Below are 21770 nucleotides of genomic sequence, written 5' to 3'. Positions count from 1 at the left end.
ATGACAGAACTATCAGGAACGTGTAAGGATGGTGTGTGTAGTAAATAGGCTATTATTGGAAGCAAGGCTGAGTCCTTTGATAGGCGTGATAGCGGCAGGCATAATCTGGACTATTAGGAAATTGAGGGAGCTGAGTACACTTTCCTGAGAGTGCTGTGCTCCTGGCTGGCTGTATGCAAGTCCTAGAAATGGGATCTGTTACCTTCTGTTTCGCTGTAGGCTGGTATCATAGAAGAAATGTTAGAGGATACTTTTGAAAATATGGAAGACCAAGAGGAAATGGAAGAGGAAGCAGAGATGGAAATCGATAAAATCCTGTTTGAGATTACAGCTGGTGAGTGCATGAGTCTGTTACAGATACATATTATGAGAACTAAGAATATTTCTTTTCCTTTTTAAAAATACTCTTCAACCCTCTGCTTACTTGCCAAAAGATGCGTAATACTCTCCAGCATTTGGGTTTATGGATTAGCCATAGATGCTCTCACGGCTGAGTACTATGGGAACAGAAGTGAAGCTGCCCTGTAACAAGGAACTCTTCCCATACACAACTGTTAAGAGTCTAAGAGGAATAAAGCAGGAAGGCAAGCTGCTTTTAATCTGTTTTGCCTATGGCCACAGGAGTGCAGGGTCGCTTTAGTGTCACAGCATGCGTCCCCTACTATCTTTCTCCAGGGCCCTTGGAGTTGGAGTACAGTGCTCTAGACACTTTAAACTAGGCAAAATACTGTATGATACGCACTAGGAAGAATTGAGCATGAGTAGTTATTGCCTAGATAGCTGATCACTTGTCTCTAAATCTCCAACATACTATCTCAACCATACAGCAGTGGCTGAGTTCTATTACTTTTAAACCTCTACAATGTGCAGCTACCTGAGAACTTGTCCCTTTATTAATCAGTCAGTGGTCTGTATTTAACAATGTTTATGGACATTCTCTTGCTTGTTTGCAGGGGCATTGGGTAAAGCACCTAGCAAAGTTACAGATGCTCTTCCAGAAACTGAACCCATAGGGGCTGCTGGTATAGCTGATGAAGAAGAGGAAGAAGATATTGAAGCAATGCAGTCACGGTTAGCTACACTCCGTAGCTAGATATTAAGTTCACATGTACAGCTTGTTTTTTTGTGTTCTGGGATGCTCTGTCCCTCTTGTAAAATGTAAAACTTTGTTTGTGAAAATACTTCCTGTAATATATATTTTTCCTGGGGCTTGTGTTCTATAAAGGTTATTTTTGCCATTTTTCTGTTAATCTTTCGCAGATAATATAGGCTATAGGGAAATGGTGGGTGTAATGTATTTTCAGATATAAAACAATCTTTCAAAAATATTCTTTGTAGCAAGGTGGGGTCTTCCTCTAACAAAGTACTTGTATTGGCTTAAGCTGCTACCAAAAAAAACCCTTAAGTGTCTGTACATTTTCCTGAAACACTACGAATGGATTTTAATAAAGTTCTGGTTTAACACTTGCTCCTCTTGGGTCTGTTTAGCTTGCATCGTATTTTAAGAGTCTATTCTAAACTTTGTATTCAAGCTGATAACAATGGTGAGGAAAGAGAAGTTTTGTTCAATGGTTAGTCGACGCTGAATCATTTAGTTTATTTTCTTTCTTAAAGCTATTTCTAGCAGCCCCTTTCATCCAAAGATCAAGCATTTTACAAATACAGACTAATCCACCCAGCCTTCAACAGTAGCTATTTTCCCTTCCAGTGCACAAATGGGAAAACTGAGCTGTAAAGAACATTTGACTACAGCTGTAACAGTCCTTTGCTTTAGGCTGTAGCTGTTCGATTTTTAACAGATGTTACTGAAGCATGTTTTCCTACTGTCCCTTTTTAGCAAACCCTTTATCAGGACAAGATTGTATTTCGTCAGAAGTGATACTGGAGCTTGATAAAAGGAGGATGAAGCCTACCTCTGTTGAGAGTTCAAGAAACAAGTGAAGGAAGCTGTATTTTTAAGGAGTTGGGTACTAAATATATTCATAGAAAATTAGGGTTGGAAGAGACCTCAGGAGGTCATCTAGTCCAACCCCCTGCTCAAAGCAGGAACAATTCCCAACTAAATCATCCCAGCCAGGGCTTGGTCAGGCTGGGCCTTAAAAACCTCTAGGGATGGCGATTCCACCACCTCCCTAGCTAACCCATTCTGGTGCTTCACCACCCTGCTAGTGAAATAATTTTTCCTAATATTCAACCTAGACCTCCCCACTGCAATTTGAGACCATTGCTTCTTGTTCTGTCATCTGCTACCACCGAAAACAGCCTAGCTCCATCCTCTTTGGAACCTCCCTTCAGGTAGTTGAAAGCTGCTATCAAATCCCCCCTCACTCTTCTCTTCTGCAGACTAAATAAGCCCAGTTCCCACAGCCTCTCCTCCTAAGTCATGTGCCCCAGCCCCCTAATCATTTTCATTGCCCTCTGCTGGACTCTCTCTACATTGTCCACATCCTTTCTGTAGTGGGGGCGCCCAAAACTGGACACAATACTCCAGATGTGGCCTCACCCGTGCCAAATAGAGGGGAATAATCACTTCCCTCAATCTGCTGGCAATGCTGCTACTAATGCAGCCCAATATGCCGTTAGCTTTCTTGGCAACAAGGGACTCATATCCAGCTTCTCTTCCACTGTAATCCCCAGGTCCTTTTCTGCAGAACTGTCGCTTAGCCAGTCGGTCCCCAGCCTGTAGCACTGCCTGGGATTCTTCCATCCTAAGTGCAGGACTCCGGTTCAACAAGGACAAATGCAGATTTCTTTTGGCCCAATCCTCCAATTTGTCTAGGTTACTCTGGACCCTCTCCCTCCCCTCTCCCTCCAGCTTAGTGTCATCTGAACTTGCTGAGGGTACAATCCATATCATCCAGATTATTAATGAAGATGTTGAACAAAGCCAGCCCCAGGACCAACCCCTAGGGCACTCCACTTGATACCAGCTGCCAAGTAGACATCGAGCCATTGATCACTGCCCATTGAGACTGACGATCTAGCCAGCTTTGTATCCAACTTGTAGTCCAACTCATCAGAGATCTACAACCTATCCTCAAAGATGATCCTTTACTCTCACAGATCTAGGGAGACAGATCTGTCCTCGCTTACAGACAACCCCCCAACCTAAAGCAAATACTCACCAGCAACCACACATCACTGAACAAAAACACTGACCCAGGAACCTATCCTTGTAACAAAGCCCGATGCCAACTCTGTCCACATATCTATTCAAGTGACATCATCATAGGACCTAATCACATCAGCCATACCATCAGGGGCTCGTTCACCTGCACATCTACCAATGTGATATATGCCATCATGTGCCAGCAATGCCCCTCTGCCATGTACGTTGGCCAAACCAGACAGTCTCTCCGCAAAAGAATTAATGGACACAAATCTGACATCAGGAATCATAATACTCAAAAACCAGTGGGAGAACACTTTAACCTGTCTGGTCATTCTATGACAGACCTGCGGGTGGCTATTTTACAACAGAAAAACTTCAAAAACAGACTCCAACGAGAGACTGCTGAGCTGGAATTGATATGCAAACTAGATACAATCAACTCAGGATTGAATAAGGACTGGGAATGGCTGAGCCATTACAAACATTGAATCTATCTCCCCTTGTAAGTATTCTCACACTTCTTATCAAACTGTCTGTACTGGGCTAGCTTGATTATCACTTCAAAAGTTTTTTTCTCTTACTTAATTGGCCTCTCAGAGTTGGTAAGACAACTCCCACCTGTTCATGCTCTCTGTATGTGTGTATATATATATCTCCTCAATATATGTTTCACTCTATATGGATCCGAAGAAGTGGGCTGTAGTCCACGAAAGCTTATGCTCTAATAAATTTGTTAGTCTCTAAGGTGCCACAAGTACTCCTGTTCTTTTAACTTGTAGTCCGTTCATCCAATCCATATTCTTAATTTGCTGGCAAGAATACTGTGGGAGACCATATCAAAAGCTTTCCTCAAGTCAAAGTATATCACCTCCACTGTTTTTCCCCATATCCACAAAGCCAGTTATCTCATCACAGAAGGCAATCAGGTTGGTCAGGCATGACTTGCCTTTGGTGAATCCACGTTGACTGTTCCTGATCACCATCCTCTTTCAAGTGCTTCAAAATGGATTCCTTGAGGACCTGCTCCATGATTTTTCCGGAGACTGAGATGAGACTGACTGGTGTGTAGTTCCCCGGATTCTCCTTCTTCCCTTTTTTTTTAAAGATGGGCACTATATTTGCCTTTTTCCAGTCATCTGGGTCCTCCCCCGATCGCCACAAGTTTTCAAAGATAATGGCCAATGGTCTGCAATCACATCAGCCAATTCCCTCAGCACTCTTTGGATGCATTGCATCCGGCCCCATGGATTTGTGCACGTCCAGCTTTTCTAAAAAGTCCTTAACCTGGTCTTTCACCACTGAGGGCTGCTCACCTCCTCCCCATACTGTGCTGCCCAGTGCAGCAGTCTGGGAGCTGACCTTGTCTGTGAAGACTGAGGCAGAAAAAGCATTGAGTACTTCAGCTTTTTCCACATCATTTGTCACTAGGTTGCCTCCACCATTCAGTAAGGATCCCACACTTTCCCTAACCACCTTCTTGTTGCTAACATACCTGTAGAAACCCTTCTTGTTACCCTTCACGTCCCTTGCTAGCTGCAACTCCCGTTGTGCTTTGGTCTTCCTGATTGCCCCCCTGCATGCTCAAGCAATACTTTTATACTTCTCCCTAGTCATCTGTCCAAGTTTCCACTTCTTGTAAGCTTCCTTTTTGTGTTTAAGCTCCCTGAAGAGTTCTCTGTTAAGCCAAGCTGGTTGCCTGCCATATTTACTATTCATTCTGCACATTGGGATAGTTTGTTCCTGCACCCACAATAAGGGTTCTTTAAAATACTGCCAGCAATCCTGGACTCCCTTCCCCCTCATATTAGCCTCCCAGGGGATCCTGCCCGTCAGTTCCCTGAGGGAGTCAGTCTGTTTTTCTAAAGTCCAGGGTCTGTATTCTGCTGCTCTCCTTTCTTCTGTGTTAGAATCCTGAACTCAACCGTCTCATGGTCACTGTGCCCAGGTTGCCACCCACTTCTACTTCTCCTACCAATTGTTCCCTGTTTATGAGTAGCAGGTGAAGAGAATAGCCCCCAGTTGGTTCCTGCAACACTTGCACCAGGAAGTTGTCCCCAACATACTCCAAAAACTTCCTGGATTGTCTGTGCACTGCTGCATTGCTCTCGCAGAAGATGTCAGGGTGCTTGAAGTCCCCCATAAGAACCAGGGCTTGTGACCTGGAAACTTGTTAGTTGTCTGAAGAAAGCCTCATTCAACCTCATCCAACCTCATCCTCCTGGTGGTCTATAGCAGACGCCCAGCATGACCTCACTTTTGTTGCTCTCACCTCTTAAACTTAACCCAAAGACTTTCCACAGGCTTTTCTCCAGTTTCATACTGGAACTCTGAGCAATCATACTTCTCCCTTACATACAGTGCAACTCCTCCACCTTTTCTCCCTCGCTTGTTTATACCCATCCATGACAGTGCTCCAGTCATATGTCTTACTTATCAAGTCTGTGTTGTGCCAGGACTTCCAATTCTTCCTGCTTGTTTTCCTTCTTGCGTTTGTGTACAGGCACCTAAGGTAACTAGGCGATTGCCCTACTTTCTCAGTATGAATCAGGTGGCTCCCCTGTTTCACCCTGCTCCTTGTTTCCTCCCAGTATTCCTTAGGTATGAATAGCTGTTAAAGTTCCTAATAGGCTACAATGCATACTCTTCCCCTCTGGCTTGAATACAAATCACTCTCTCCTCTCACCAATCCCCACCCTTACTTTAAAACTAAATTAAGCAGGAAAGAGGATGGTTGGAGCCTGTGACATAGGATTGTATGGCTGCCTTAAGGTCAACAAATTCCTACTTTACAATACATAAGTAATGGGGCTTGTAACTGCTAAAAGCAGGCCTGGAGCAGCCTGGCTAACTGTAAAGGAAAAACCTAACAGTTCTTCTACAGAAGGAAGAATCTTTGCTGTAGTGTTCACGATATGGGTGTAGCCATGTATTCCACTAAGGTGTGCATATGGCCAGCACACCAAAAAGAGAAAACTTTGCTTAGTTGTACCTGGGGGTGGTGCCCATGCACCTCTGGTGCCTCCCAGGGGGTGGTTCCTTGGCACTGGAATCCAAGACTGAAGTCTCCAAGCAGAGGGGATGGATTTTGTAAGTTGGCAAGCTTATCCAGAAATTTGGACGTAAGTGCCAGAATCCACCAAGGAAACATTTACATTGTAGAAGAGTGTCTAGTGGTAAAGAGGCCACTACAATTGGGACTGGATATGGTGGACACCTCTCCTCAAGCGTTATAGCCTCAGATGCAACCCTGAGAAGAGCTTCAGGGTTACAGAACTTTGGCCTAGTGCCTGAAAGCAGGGATTCTCAAGCTTCTTCTTTGAGTCTCTCTCTTCACGCCCCCCCCCCCCCCCATCCCCCCCTCCCCCCCCCCCCCCCCCCCATATCATGCTATAAAAACTCCCTGGCCCAGCTGTGCCACAACTGTTTTTCTGCATATCCAGTAAATTAAAAGCCAGGACCAGCATTAGGGGATAGCAAGCAGGGCAAGAGCTTAGGGTCCAAGTTGCTGAGGCTTTGGCTTCAGAGTTGAGTGGCAGGGTTCAGGGTTCAGCTCTGAAGGGCAGGGCTCAGGCTTTGGCTTTCTGCCCTGGGCCCTACAGTCTAATGCTGGCCCTGCTCTCTGGTTTATTTTCGCAGACCCCCTGAAACCTGCTTCCAGCCTCCCAGCAGGGGAAAAAAAAAAAAAGATATTGCATTCTTTTAAAGACCATTGAAATACTTTTCATACACTGGGAGTTTATACCACCACCCTAATGCAATGTTATTATGGAGGTCAACAATACCAGCAGCATTCCCACTGGTATTTCTGGCAGTTAAAGTATCCCGTTAGAGAGCAGGTCTTCTCCAGGAAGACACGTCACAAAGGCAGCTACCTTCTGGTCCAATTTCAACCAACCAGCCACTCCTCTGTCAGCTTTGGGCAAGCAACCGATTTGACAGCATCATAGTTGTGACCCCTCCCAGTCATATCTCCTCCATTTGGAGACAGGCCCTCCCACCCACTTCAAGTGCTTGGGAAGCAATAGTCTTGGACAAGTGTAACTTAAGCATTGTGGGATCATATATCCTCTCATTCCTGTCCATTCCTTCTTCCCACCTCTCTCTACCCCATGAAATTTCAGGGAGCTCTCTTGCAAGTCACTGCTCTTTCAGCAGTTCCAGAGTCTGCCTTCTTCAAAAGCTACAGAAGAGGAGTCTACTCTCAGTACTTGCCGATCCAAATCCACAGGCAGGCTCAGACCCACTCTGTACGTTTGAGGCCTCAACACATACATCAGATATCAGCTTCCATAGGGTGGTAAGGGAGGGTAATTACCTGTAAATGGAGGTTCTGAGAGATGTGTGGTCCCTATCTGTATTCCACAGAGAGTTATGCACATGCACCCAGAGCTTTTCAAAGTAGTATTGCTCAGCGGTCCATGCATGTGCCCTTATATTGCCTGAGGTGATAAAGGGCAGGGCCCACTCTCTGTATTTCCAGTTCCTACGCCATTGCAGAGCTGCAGCAGAGGGGAAGGAGGGTAGGATTGGGATACAGATAAGGACCCTGCCCATTAAAGAACTTCTAGTTACAGGTAAATAACGTATTTTTTGAGTGATGGTCCCTATTGTATTCCACTGGGGGTGATTTGACAAGGTACCAAGAGAAGGAGGGTGCAATGAAGATGGGAGAACCCAGGACTGTTGTGCCAAATGAGGTATCTGTCACAGAATCATATACCAGAGCATAGAGGGAGGAAAAGATATGTACCAAACTCCATGGAGCTGCCTTACGTATGTTCTCAAGGGGCACATCAAGGGATGGATAAAAATCTAATACCCTTCCACTAATGGGGGCTGCACGCACTCTGATAGGAGTCACTCTCAGCTCTGAGGTTTTCAGGAGGAGGAAATAGTTTAAGAGCACGGGGATGCCCACAGCTTCGGGAGCAAGTCCTTGCCGTTGGGCCCACAAGGTAAAGCCTGATAGGACTGCCTCATTGGAGTCCTTCCGGCTACTGGAGAGGACGTCTTGCACTGCCAATGAGCATTCTTGTGCTAATGGAGGTGTCCATCCAAAAACCATGCCATCAGGTGTAGTATCCATGGGTCTAGAGGCCAAGTCTGCTTTTGTGGGTCAGCAGTTCCAGAAATCACTAGAGCGGAAATTGTTTTGATATGCGGAGAAGAGGCGGGAATTAGAATAGGCAAGGCCAGAATGGAGTGATCAGTATGGCCATTGCTCTCTCCTGCTGGAGTTTGTGGAGAAGGCAGGGTAGGAAAGTCGTAGTTCATCTGGTCTAACCAACTCAACAACCAGAACATTGCCCAGGAGGAGGAGTCTTCCCCTGGAACAACATTCCCGCTGAGAGAATCTGCAAATCACATTCTGGGTGCCAGGCCGGTAGGATGCTGACAAAGATATGATGTTTGATGCATCATTCCCAGAGGCAAATCGCTTCCATATAGAGCGCTGGGGATCTTGTGCCACCTTGGTTGTTTATGTGGTGGTCTTGCCTGACATGAGGATGTGGCGATAGTGGATAGCTGGTAAGAACATGTAGCATGCTCCCTGAAGCTTGAGAATGTTTGTGTATGCTGGCCTCTTGCGTAGTCCGGGTGCCTGGTCATGTGATCGCCAATGTGATCACCCCAGCTTGAAAGTGGCGTGTCCGTTCTGAGAGTGAAGATGGGAAGGGCAGCCCGGAGCAGATTTGTATTAACTCTATCCACTACTGAAGAGAAGAGATGACCTCCAGGGGAACACTGAGTGTGTTGGTCCATGGATTGGTGCAAGGGGAATAGACTCTTTGCAGCCATAGCTGTAGACAGCAAAGGTGCAGGCGGGTGAAGGATGTGACGTATGTTCATGCAAAAGGGTTGGAGGTTATCAGGGCTATTTGGTCCAGTAGGTTCTGAAATCAGTCCTGTGGTCGATAGGCTTATGCGTAGGTCAAATCGATGTGTGCTTCTATGAATTCCAAGGACCGAGTAGGGAGTAAAGTTGATTTTTCAACACTGATGCTCACTCTTAGGGAGGAGAAAAGAAGAAGCTGGGACGTCTATGCTCAAGCTTCCTCTTTGGACTGTGCTGCCAGTAGTCAGTCATCCAGGTATAGAAAGACGAGGATTCCCTGGTGGTACAGGTGAGCCACTACCACAGAGAAAAATCTTTGAAAAAAAAAAAAAACTCGTGGACAGTGGTAAATCCGAATGGGAGAATCCTGTATGGGAAGTCTCATTGACTCACTTTGAACCTCAGCAACCTTTTGAACCTCAGGTCAGATGTATGTCAACATGGAAGAAGTCGTCTTGCATGTCGAGGGCCATAAACCACACGCCTTTTTTTTTTTTTTTTTTTTTTTTTTTTTTTTTTTCAAATTGAGCAGTTGAGGGTCAGAGATCCAAGATTGGTCTCCATCCCCCTTTCTTCTTAGGTACCAGGAAATAGTTAGAATAGAACCCTGAGCCCGGAAAGGCCGCAGGGACTGGCTCCATTGCACCTCTCTGTAGGAGGAAGTCCATCTCTAGGGTAAGAATACTGTTGTGAAAGGGATCTCCGGGGGGAGGTGGTGGCCATCAGGACAGGAGATATGGAGGTGTCAAACTCTATGGTGTAGCTGTGTTGACCCACTTGTCTGTTGTTACAGCTCTCCAAGTTGGTAGGAAGAGTTTCAGACAACCCTGGAAGGTAGGAATGCTGGTGGATGAAATGATTGATCTCTAGGCTCACTCAAAACTGTTTTTGCTATGACAGTGTGTTGTGCAGAGAGGGCTGCACTGCTGAAACAAGTGGATGGGCTCTGTATTTTAGGGCGCTTCTAAGGAGATTTGTAAGCCTGTTGGTGGCAGAAGTGAGTTCTGTAGCGTTGGACTGGCAGTAGACGATAAAATTTCTCTTTGGTGCCAGTGGATATATGCCCAAGAATTATAAGGTGGCTCTAGAATCTGAGTGTGAAGAATCATTGATTTTCTGGTTGAAGAGATGTGATTCGTCAAAGGGAAGGGCCTCGCTTGTTATCAGCACCTCACTAGGGAAACCTAAGGAGTGTAATCCTCATGACAATTCCAGTCACCAACACATACGAGTACATCTGCTGAATAAATTGCAGCCTGAACTGTGGACCTGGTAATCAACTTGTCTTCCTGTAAAATTGCTTAGAATAGAGTATGATCTTGCTGAGGTATCAGATCTGCGACTTCTTCCAGATGGCCATAGCTTATAAAATCATACTTGGCCATCAGTGCCAAGTAGTAAGAGATCCAGAACTCTAGTCCGGCCAAGACTTTTCGACCCATGAGGTCCAGTCTCTTACCCTCCCTGTCTGCTGGGGTGGAGTGTGGGTGATGTTGTTTGGTCCACTCCGATCCATCCTGTATTACCAAGGAGTTGGAGGAGTGGGGGTGAAAATAAAAATTCTTAACCTTTGGGAGGGGAGAAGAGATATCGTACCTTTTCTCAGCCCCCTTTGGGATTGGTACTCACATGGCTGGAGTATGGCACATGGTGCGTGCCAGTTGAAGAATGGCATCATAGATTGGTAAGGCCACTTGCTGGTGCCGATGCGTGCAGAATCTCTACTGGTTGCTGGTGCGGACTGTCCTGCGCCTCTTCCAGTGGGATCTCAAGAGCATTGGCTATTCTCCATAGGCATTCTTGAAAGTGACAGTCATCTGGTTAGGAGGAAGATGTCTGACATATGTATCTGAAGACAAAGGGAATCTCTCCAGATGCACTGGTACTGTTACCCAGGATTCTTTCAACCCAAAGCTCTTGGTAACTTTTACTCTGTGTGAGGTGGTGTAGGAAATAAATCAAGAGAGACAGCCATCTGACCGATAGATGGCTGGCACAAACAGGGCAACACAGGAGTGCTTTCACTTAAAGCTAAACTTTACTTAGTCTCAAGCACTTACACATGTCCACAACAGGTTAGTAAAACAGCCCCAACCCTTAATAATTACCGAAGCGGAGTGTGGCTTTCGAACAGCACAGCAGCAGGCTTCCATTGGCCAAACTTCTGTCTGCCCGTGATGACTCCAAGATGCGTTCAGAGGGAGCGCCCTTGAAGAAACCCTCCCGAAGAGTCCCACTACTTCAAACTTTTTCCTCTTATTTATACATTAGTAATACGACATATCACTTTTAAAAATTGCTTGCTTAGCAAGGTTTTTTTTTTTTTTTTTTTAAGGTCAAACAAGAGGTTTCCTTATGGTTATCAATTAACCAGATATGGTTTTTTCAGCATGTGCATGCCTTGAGGCCCTGACAGACACATTCCTGAGGGTACATTATAGACAAGCTTCCTGTTTTTCTAAAATACATATCAGCAATTTCAACATTCTTAGCAGGAAGGATGTGGGGTCAAGCTGCCCTTTCTGTGGCATCCAAAACTCCCTTCCCTCCTGCCTTGGTTAACTAAGGCCACTGCATGGCCAATTTACAGATTGCTGAATTGGCTACTGTTAGCAATAACCAATAGTGGTTTCAGGCACTTTACTGGTTTGCCAAAGTCTCCCCGTGCAGTACTGTTGGAGCTGGGCTGATTGGTGCATTGTCTAACTACTTCTGAACATCTACCGGATGAAGAGTGGAGCAGTGAAAAAGGGGAGTTCTCCCTAGCCAAAGGAGACTGTTCTGAAGGCAAATATTGTGGCTCTGAACTCCAATATGGCCAACCCGGTTCATCCAGCAGCAGAAGGAGCCAGATACCAGCTTCTTGCATAAGGCAAAGGAGGAAATTGCCACAGAGGTCTTGGAACCCTCTGGTAGTTGTTTCTGAAATGGAAGAGGTGGACTGTGCTGAACATCCGGGGTCTTGGGTGAATGGCAGTGCCGACGGAGCAGTTGGAACAGGATGCATTGAGAGGTATGGCCAGCAGGAGATAGATGCAAGGCAAGAGATGGAGCCCTCTGCAGAGGTGAGTGCACTGGAACATAAGGAGACCTCACTCCTTTCAGGGCAAACCGTTCATGAGGGCTGGGAGCACTTCCAATTTTCCCCAGAGTCCAGAACCAGTAAAAGCACTTGTCTTGGGACTGACAAATCATGGATATCCGGCAGAGCCAAGGCAGGAGGGGTACACAGATTTGGCACCAGGACCAGCTGTTCTGGCAAGCGGTATGGCCTATCTCTCCTGTGCACCTTGGAATGCGTAGCTCCTCTGTGGCCTGAACTAGTGGACGGTGCAGCATCCCTCTTGAATTTAGAGACAGACTTACTGCCATGCTTATGTGCACGCTTTCATGGTCCGTAGCACTGGTACCAGTGGATATGGATGGAGACTCTATGGTAGGGGGAGCGCTCAGGCCGACGTACGGGGGGGTTCCCTATCCAGGATCTGACTTTGGCCTTCCCCTCTATGAGCAGGGAAGGAGAGGCAGACACTGCACCAAGAGATGATGTGGGCTTCCCCCAAACAGTACGAACAGCGTTGGTGTTAGTCATTGATGGAAAATGAGCAAGGGTAGGAAGCACAAACTTTGAATCCTGGCATCTTTGGAATAATCCACTACCCTGACCTGGGAGTTCAGCAGGGGAAAGATTTGTTTGGCAGGGAAAACTTGAGGTAGGGTCAAAAATCCTTAATTATAAAAAAAACTACTAGGAGTTACCAAAGTATGAAGAAAAAAACCCAATAAAATCCTAACCATGAACCATGAGGCAATACAAGGGCGCATGTGCAGACCACTGAGTAAATACTACTTTGAAAAAGCTCCAGCCACATGCGTCCTAACCTTCAGAGGAAAACAACAGGGACCACCACTCAAAGAACATTAGCTACAATTCCCCCCCACACTGTAGGAGCTGGATTTTATAATGTACTATGAGAATTAATGTAGGATTTGATTTGATCCTGTCAGCCACCCTTTTTGAATAGTAAAAAGGAATGACAGACCAGAACAATCCTTATGACTGATTATGGTCACCCTTTTGTTTTAGGATAAGTCACAATGTCTACTATGGTTTCCTATATGTATTACAATATAGGCACTCTAGTTAAATATACATTTTTGTTTTAAGGTTTTAGTAAGAGACAGGATTCTCTATTGTGTCTATGTTAAGTAGATTAGAGGAACATTGAAGGCCTGGCTCTCAATGTAAATTGTCTTAGTTATTGATTGTAAAACTTAGCAAGGTTTAATTTGCAATGCTCTTTTGCTCGATATAAAATATTACTGTTTGTATTCTCAATCTGTTTGTGTGAATGAGGAATGCATACATCAGGAAAAGATAAGGTGTGAAGGCCATTGTTATAGCCAAAGTCAAGGAAGGAGTGAAGAGACAAAGGACATCAAAGAATCATCAATGCACATCCATAATGAAGGGCAGATTGACTACCCTGAGGTGAAGGCTGGCACCCCTAAGGACAATTGATTAAATCGGAACAAAGGACAGGATGACCCTCTCAAGGTGTATTGAAATGTTTACACCAATTAAGAAGTAACTGGTCACAAACTGACACAGCAAAAATCCATAGGCTTCAACAGAGAAAAAACCCTATAAGAACAGGGTGCTTGGCCATAGGACTTTGGGTTTGTCTTGCCACACTCCAGGAGCATCGGATTGGGACCAACAGAACCCCGCTCCCCTCTGCAACCAATCTGGCTGGCCACTAGATTGATCCAGACTCTCTGGACTGGTAGCTATAAACATCACGGCAGGAGGGAGGGAGAGAGTGTGAGTGAGTGAGTGAGAAAAACATATGCTAACTGTGGTATTTGCAATAAATGCTATGTGTATTTACCTTCCTCTATAAAAATCCCATGTGCTTTGTATGAGCATAACAACACACACACACACGAGAACACGACTGGTTTGCTGCTCTTGATCTTCAGGATGCCTATTTTTGTGTGGCAATTTTCCTGAGCTACAGGAAGGTTCAGATTCATAGGGGCAGGTCAGTATCATCAATATACAGTTCTCATCTTTGGGCTGTTTACTAACTTTAGGGTTACCATATTTTGAGCCTCCAAAAGAAGGCCACTCCACAGGGTCCCAGCCCCGCCCCCAGCCCCGCCCACGTGCCCCAACTCCGCCCCTTCCCCAAAGTCCCCGCCCCAACTCCGCCCCCTCCCCTGCTTCCCACGAACATTTGATTCGCGGGAAGCCTGAAGCAGGTAAGAGGGGCGTGGGGGGGAGGAGGCGCGGCCCAGTCTGGCCCCCCTGGCATCTCCAGCCTGGGTCGGCTCGGGCCCAGCCCCTGGCCGAGCACCCGCAGCCCGCCCAGCACTGCCAGTCCCCGGCCGGGCCCCTGGCACCGCACCGCCGGCCCGGTCCCCGAGCCCCCAGCCCACCACCGCACTGCTGGCCCCTGGGCCGGCCCCGCCGACTGCATGTCCTGATTTTCCCGGACATGTCCGGCTTTTTGGGATTTCCCCCCGGATGGGGATTTGGAGCCCAAAAAGCTGGACATGTCCGGGAAAATCCGGACGTATGGTAACCCTAACTAACTTCATGACACAGTAGTGGCAGCTTATCTCAAGAGGCTGGGAATTCACATCTTTCCATACTTAAACAATTGGCCAGATGACAGGCAAGTCCAAAAAATTGCTCCCTCCAAGTCCTCTTTGTTCAATCTCATTGGCTGGGGCTGATTTGGAGCAAGGCAAAGTCCATATTAGTTCCAACACCAAAAAAATAATAAAAAAACATAACTGTACAAGACTAAGTTTGAGTTTGTCGCTAGTTATTTGTGCAATTCTTTGGTACTCAGTTGGACCAAATTTATCCATGTTTCCATTTTCTGTAGAATTTGTTTTTGATTTTCCGGTGATTAAAAAGTTCCTGATGGAGCCACAGGAAGAACAGTAAGAGGCCACTACCTTTCCTTTGCAGGAGGCTAGTTTACTGTTGTGTCCAACATTAGAAAATACTGGCATTAGAAAAGGTTCAGAGAAGGGCAACTAAAAGGATTAGGGGTTTGGAACAGGTCCCATATGAGGAGAGGCTAGGACTTTTCAGCTTGGAAAAGAGAAGGCTAAGGGGGGATATGATAGAGGTATATAAAATCATGAGTGATGTGGAGAAAGTAAAAGTTATTTACTTGTTCCCCTAATACAAGTACTAGGGGCCACCAAGTGAAATTAATGGGCAGCAGTTTAAAACAAATAAAAGGAAGTAGTTCTTCACACAGTGCACAGTCAACTTGTGGAACTCCTTATCTGAGGAGGTTGTGAAGGCTAGGACTATAACAGCATTTAAAAGAGAACTGGATAAATTCATGGAGGTTAAGTCCATTAATGGCTATGAGCCAGGACGGGTAAGGAATGGTGTCCCTAGTCTGTTTGTCAGAGGGTGGAGATGGATGGCAGGAAAGAGAGATCACTTGATCATTACCTGTTAGGTTCACTCCCTCTGGGGCACCTAGCATTGGCCACTGGGCTTGATGGACCTTTGGTCTGACCCAGTATGGAACTGTTATGTTCTTCTTATCTCTGAGAAACTGACAGTTCTCCTGCCCTCCTCCTTCCCTAAGGTCACATGGCAAGAAAAAAATACTACCAGTTTGTTTGTTAAAATCATCTTTTATAAAGTCCATTTTCATAGTCTATTGCTCTCACTCCTTCCTTTCAATACTCAGGAGATCTGTCATTTCATGATCACCTCAGTGCCTAAGGTACAGGTGCATCAAGACTGGAATATATATGCACTGACAAGCACTTAACATTTTTTCTTCAAGAGCTGTACATGTAGTTCATATTCCAAAGAGTTTACAAGCTGAGATCAAAACAGGTTGGGAAAAGGGATCCAATAGAGAGACAGATCAGGGTGACAATAGGTATTAGTGCCATATTTTTTTCTACCATCTTCTGTTGGCAGAAGATGCAGGTAAGAGGGGCGTGGGGGGGAGGAGGCGCGGCCCAGTCTGGCCCCCCCGGCGTCTCCAGCCTGGGTCGGCTCGGGCCCAGCCCCTGGCCGAGCACCCGCAGCCCGCCCAGCACTGCCAGTCCCCGGCCTGGCCCCCGGCACCGCACCGCCGGCCCGGTCCCCGAGCCCCCAGCCCACCACCGCACTGCCGGCCCCTGGGCCGGCCCCGCCGACTGCTAATACAATTAGGGAAGGAATTATTGGACAAAGTAGTGAGAACCTTAGTAGAGAAGCATTATGAACAGTGAGGCCGAGTAGCTGAAGGGTTGCATGGAAAAAGAGGGATCAAGCAATTGGTAGTAGGGGCCCAAAGCCTGAGCTCCAGCCCAAGCCCAGAAGTCTACACAGCAATGAACCAGCCCTGCAGCCCAGGCCCGCTGTGGGTTCTTTGCTATGTGGACATACCTCATGAGGCTGCCTGCTCTTTTAAATACAGCCTTGAAAACCACTTTGACATGATCGAGTGTGGGATAGAGAATTCGGATCTTATTCTAATGCAGAGACTACAGTAACAGTATTGGAATAAGAACTTAAGAGTAGTTAAATTAAACTTCAGTGAATCAAGTTTGTAAAAGTGCTATTCAATGCAATTTAATTTCCAGTTACCTAGGCTTTTCGTTCAGACTTCCTCTTTAAGCACAAGATAGCAGTTTCTACCCTGAAACACTTTGTTTTTGTATGCCTTCGTTGTTTTTAACTTAATAGCATTATATCAGGGTAGTCAGTTTAGAGGTTGGAAAAGGAATACACTCCTAAAACAGAAGTGCTATATGTAGGGTATTCACTATTAGAACTTAGAGTTACAGAAGAGTGCAAATACCAGTTTAAGCTGGAAATCAAAGTTTTGATACGGGAATTTTTAATGAAAAAAATGCCCTTTTCATTTTACATTTAGAAATGTAAACTCATTTAACTGAAGATGGTTAATCCCCCTCCTTGTCAATATACACTAGTTTTAATACTATTTTTGATGCTAGTTCTGTGTTAATGTAAAAACATAAGAACTGCACTCTCAGTACACTTACTGTTGGCTATTAAATCAAAACTTCATATTTCCCCCTGTCCCCTCCCCCCAAAGCAAAATTACAAAAGTTGATGAGCTTTTTACATCATGTCTTAACATTTTTCAAATGAATAATTTGGAAATTTCCAGTGTATTTTCCCGAGTAAGGTCTACAGAAGGTATCTTTGTACAGCTTGGAGAGAGTTTCTCCTTATAAAATTCTATTGCAAATAAGCATTCACAGTATGTCAGAGTCTGTTAATATTACTACATATACATCTCAGGTTTGTAAACATTAGACGAATACATAGAACGAAGTACCATGATCCTCTGGTACTGCTGAAAGGAAGATGAGGTAACATTAATAAATCTCAGCATCCACAGGAGGTCCTGATGGAATAGTTTACTCTGCTGCCAATATTTTTCAGTTTCATAGTTCATGGTTAAGGCTTTCCACCTGCTGGTTTGCTAAGACTGGATTCATTAGCTCTCAATATCCCAACTGCATCTTTAACAGCATGGTATATGACATTCTTCACCTAAAAGGAAAACAAGAAGTTAGCCACTTTAAAGAGACAAAGCTAAAGCACTTATCTAGTCAGTCTGGAAGATTCTACATTTAGATTCTTGTAGAGTGAAAAAGCTTTGACTTTTCCCAAAATAAGAGGCATCCATGAACTCCAACTATGTTTAAGGCTGTATGTTCACAGTTTCAACAATTAACTGAAGGTTGGTGTAGCTTTAATAAAGTCCATTCTACATACTTCTGTATGTGGCTATGTTTTGGTGTGTGCAATTAAGTGAGGTATGGCATCAGGTATAAGTGGCTACTTGAGATATTTTCCTAAGTATCAAACAATGACTGGATGATCCATGTTAATGACTGTTCTATATTTTGGTTCAGTACCATACCTAGTTATGTATGGTACTGAACTGAATCCGCACGTGAACCAAATGGTGTACTGTAGGTATGGCCAGAGTTAAGGCTGCATAGTGCTTGTTCAGCATGAGGATGGAGGTATACAGGCTATGGATGGTAGAGCGGGAACAGTTGAGACTGAGATGGCAACTGATGACAGGAGTGTAGGTGCAGTTGAATTATAACTGATTTTCAGAGTTGTGTTGTGCTGTGCAATCTAGCAACCATTACTTCGAGTTAAAGTTCTTGAGTGTGGAAGTGTCCCAGGTTTAATAATTCTGTCAATGCTGTATGTCCTCTTCCAGAGCCCCCAGGCCTCTCCCCCTACAGTTCCATTGGCTAATCTCAGTGCGACTCCATTAGGTTATTTCAAACTAGAGAAATAACTGTCATTTTTAAAAGTTCAAGACTGGCTTATGATCGTATCACAAAATGTGAGTTTGGTGAGAGAAGTTTGGAATTAGGGGAGACTATAGTTCTTTAGCTACATGAAACCAAAGAAATGAGGAACAGGGCAAAATTTTTAAAAGCTTCCTCCACACAAAAAATAAACAAAAACTTAGTAAAGGTTTTACTAAAAGTTAGACAGAAAATTCAATTACTTCTGAAGAGTTATTCTTCAGAATTTGATTTAAAAATCAATTAAAACCATTCTGTTAACATGTGTTAAGTCAGGGGTGGGCAAATGTTTTGGCCCGAGGGCCACATCTGGGTATGGAAATTGTATGGCGGGCCATAAACGCTCACGAAATTGGGGGTTGGGGTGCAAAAGGGGGTGTGGGCTCGGGGTGGGGCTAGAAGAGTTCAGGGTGTGGGAGGGGGCTCCGGGTGGGGGCAGGCTCTGCGGTCGGGCTGGGAATGCAGGAGAGTGCTCTGGGCTGGGACTGAGGGGTTCGGAGAATGGGAGGGGAATAAGGGCTGAGACTAGGGCCTAGGAGTGCAGGCTCCGGGAGTTGCTTACCTTAAGCAGCTCCCAAAAGCAGCAGCATGTCCCCCCTCCGGCTCCTACGTGGAGGTGCAGCCAGGTGGCTCTGTGCGCTGCCCCACCTGCAGGCGCCACCCCTGCAGCTCCCGTTGGCTGTGGTTCCTGGCCAATGGGAGCTGTGGGGGCGGCGCTTGGGGCGGGGACAGTGTGCGAAGCCTCCTGGCTGCCCCTATGTGTAGGAGCCAGATGGGGGACATGCCACTGCTTCTGGGAGCCACGCAGAGTGAGGCAAGCCCTCAATCCCGTTGCCCGGCACGAGCTTGAGGGCTGAATTAAAATGTCTGGCACGCCGGATGTGGCCCCCGGGCCATGGTTTGCCCACCCCTGCATTAAGTGCAACTCAACACAACATTAATATGCAGTTGCTATTAAGCCCTACATATGCAGTTTAATATATATATATATATATATTTTTTTTTTTTAAACTAAAAATTGGTAAGTTACCTGCAGTTTATCTTCATGGTTCGTATGCGTATGCGACAGATATCTGAATTCCTGAGTGAGCCAAAAGCAATGTTTGACATGCTCCGGAGAAACAAAATCTTCTGCTACTTTAATACAACTGTATAAGTTATGAACCTGAGAGAGAACAAAAAATATCAGTCACATGTCTAGAAGTCTGAAATTATCAATCAATAATAGCGTCATTGGTTCTTGCCTGATGCGGTGCTCCTGCTGGAATGAAAACTACATCTCCTAGAAACTGCACGATAGCCCAGCCTTGAACTCCATATTCTTGATGAAGACGTTTTCTCAAAGATCTGTCCAAGTACCAACTCTGATCATGAATTGGATCATGATCGACGGGGTTCTCTTGACCTTGCTCTTCCGAGACCTGAAAAAAAATAGTCACAATATGACAGTGACTACCCAAAAAGTAGTCAAATACAGTATCAATGTGCACTACTTGTATTTGACAGACAAAGCCAGACCATTGAGTAGCTGACCTGTGTATTTCTGTGTTCAATTACAGTACTAGCTATAAACACTAATGAAAATGGAAGTTTCATCATCCAGTACTTTAAGACCTCTAAAGGTTATTACCATAGTCTGTTTAATAATACACAAGATTTGGTATTCTTATGGCACTTTGCAAGCATTTGCTAATGATCTTCACTATGCTTCTGTGACAAGGACAAGAATCTTATTTACAGAGAGCCCCTCTGCGTCCTTCAAGTGACTTGCACAAGGCCACAGAGGGAACCAGTACAGCAATGGGATTAGAAGTTTTGTACTACAAGTAAGATATTATGTACTGTAATCTATCTCTTTGGTCTTCTCATACAAATATTTAAGGTAGAGCAATGCACTGTTTTATAAGGTCATCTGAAACAAAGTTGAAGTATTAACTTCCCAGGTAGAAGCAGTGTACTTATTTGCCATTAACATCTCTTAAACCTAGCTGTTGTACCAGCCCTCTAATCCCTACCAGTAAGCCTGTCAGAGATCCCCCCATTCACATCTCTTATTCATAAGACAGCATGTAGGTTTATCAGCAGTTTATTTGTCCACGAGAACAGCCTAGAATCATCATCAGAATTTGGAAGTTTCACTCTTCCAAGGTCTTTCCTCCCCCCCCCCCCCCCCCCCCCAGACATACACTTTCCAGTCACTTAGCTGACTCAACCACCTCCCTTTTAAATGCTTTGCATCTGGTTTACTTTTATTCCCATTACCAAATAGGACTACACCTGGAATTGAGCCCACTAATTCAGCCGTCTTGGAAGGCCTACACAAAGTCCTGATATGCAGAAACAAAGTTCTTCAGTCTGCAGAATTTAATTATCCCTTCCAGTGTTAATACCTCACCCACCTTGTGTCTCTCTTTTGTTGATGAGAGATAAGCTTTTGAGCTTACACAATGCTCTTCTTCAGCTATGGGAAACAGAGCAGGTCTACACTACAAACTTGCAGTTGTGCCACTATAGCTTCTCGTGAAGATGCTCTAAGTGCTCTCCTGTCGGCTCAACTCCAGCTCCACAAGAGGCGGTAGCTATGTCGGCGGGATAAGCTCTCCCACCAACATAGAGCTTTCAAAATGGGGGGTTAAGGTCAGTATAACTACATCACTCAGGGGTGTGGATTTTTCACACCCTTAAGCAACGTAGTTATGCCTAAATAAGTGTGAAGTGTAGACCTGGCCTCATTCAGTGTCGAAGCTTAATACAAGGCAGAACAGACTGTTTAACGTAAATAGTTAACATATTTCAAGGGACCATTCAAGATGAAGTGGCACGTTAACACTCCTCCAGTCATAAGGAGAAAGAGGGAGGTTGTTAGTGGGTTATAGATTGTTGTAATAAGCCATAAATCCAGTGTGTATTCAGTCAATGATTTTTAGTGTCCAGCAAAGTTATGAATCTAAGCTTCCCAGCTTGTCTTTTGCAAGCGTTGTGTGGGTTTCCTTTGAGGACGAGGACTGATAAGCCAGATATAGTGATCACTTTGGGGGGGAAGAGGAGTTATCCTTTTCCTATGGGAGTTCATTCAAGAGCATAGTGACTGTCTGGTTTCACCCACATAGTTGCTATTGGGACATTTAGTTCACTGGATGAGGTACATCCTGTGTTGGGATAGGCATGTGCAGGACCCATGGATCTTGCAAGGTGTGTTGATCATTGTAGCAGTGGAGATGTGTGTGCAGGCTTTGCATCTGTTCTGGCAGGGTCTGGGACTGACAGCTACAAACGCCCCTCTCTCCAGTTTTAATCCTTTACACATCAGCTAAAGGCAGACTTAAAAAGTTGACCAGTTTTTAAGATGCTTAAAGGTTATCATGTATTCAAGCCACACTGTAGTAGTCGTCAGGAGGGTGAAGCCTGGCTACTGAAACTCTTGCCTAGAGTGTCGGTTTAAGATCATATCTCCATCCTCACACAATGCCATAAATACAGGATCCA

General features: G+C 45.2%; 2 protein-coding genes across 5 annotated transcripts in view; one reads left to right on the top strand and one right to left on the bottom strand.

The window, feature by feature from the left end:
• LOC117877770 (charged multivesicular body protein 3) overlaps positions 1–1468 on the top strand; it is a 58460-nt gene extending 56992 nt beyond the window's left edge. For both annotated transcript variants that reach the window (XM_034771244.1, XM_034771243.1), the window contains 2 exons: positions 220–334; positions 954–1468. In XM_034771244.1, the coding sequence (XP_034627135.1) occupies positions 220–334; positions 954–1093 (255 nt within the window). In that variant the 3' untranslated portion in view covers positions 1094–1468. The remainder of the gene's footprint in view (positions 1–219; positions 335–953) is intronic.
• A 15331-nt stretch (positions 1469–16799) lies between these two features.
• Positions 16800–21770, bottom strand: part of KDM3A (lysine demethylase 3A) — a 44328-nt gene continuing 39357 nt past the window's right edge. For all 3 annotated transcript variants that reach the window (XM_034771662.1, XM_034771661.1, XM_034771663.1), the window contains 3 exons: positions 19529–19705; positions 19315–19449; positions 16800–17505 (listed from right to left, as the gene is read on the bottom strand). In XM_034771662.1, the coding sequence (XP_034627553.1) occupies positions 17410–17505; positions 19315–19449; positions 19529–19705 (408 nt within the window). In that variant the 3' untranslated portion in view covers positions 16800–17409. The remainder of the gene's footprint in view (positions 17506–19314; positions 19450–19528; positions 19706–21770) is intronic.

This window comes from Trachemys scripta, chromosome 5 (assembly GCF_013100865.1).
Source record: "Trachemys scripta elegans isolate TJP31775 chromosome 5, CAS_Tse_1.0, whole genome shotgun sequence".
Lineage (NCBI taxonomy): Eukaryota > Metazoa > Chordata > Testudines > Emydidae > Trachemys > Trachemys scripta.
The sequence above is the reverse complement of the archived record's forward strand: the minus strand, read 5'-3'. Positions and strand labels throughout refer to the sequence as shown.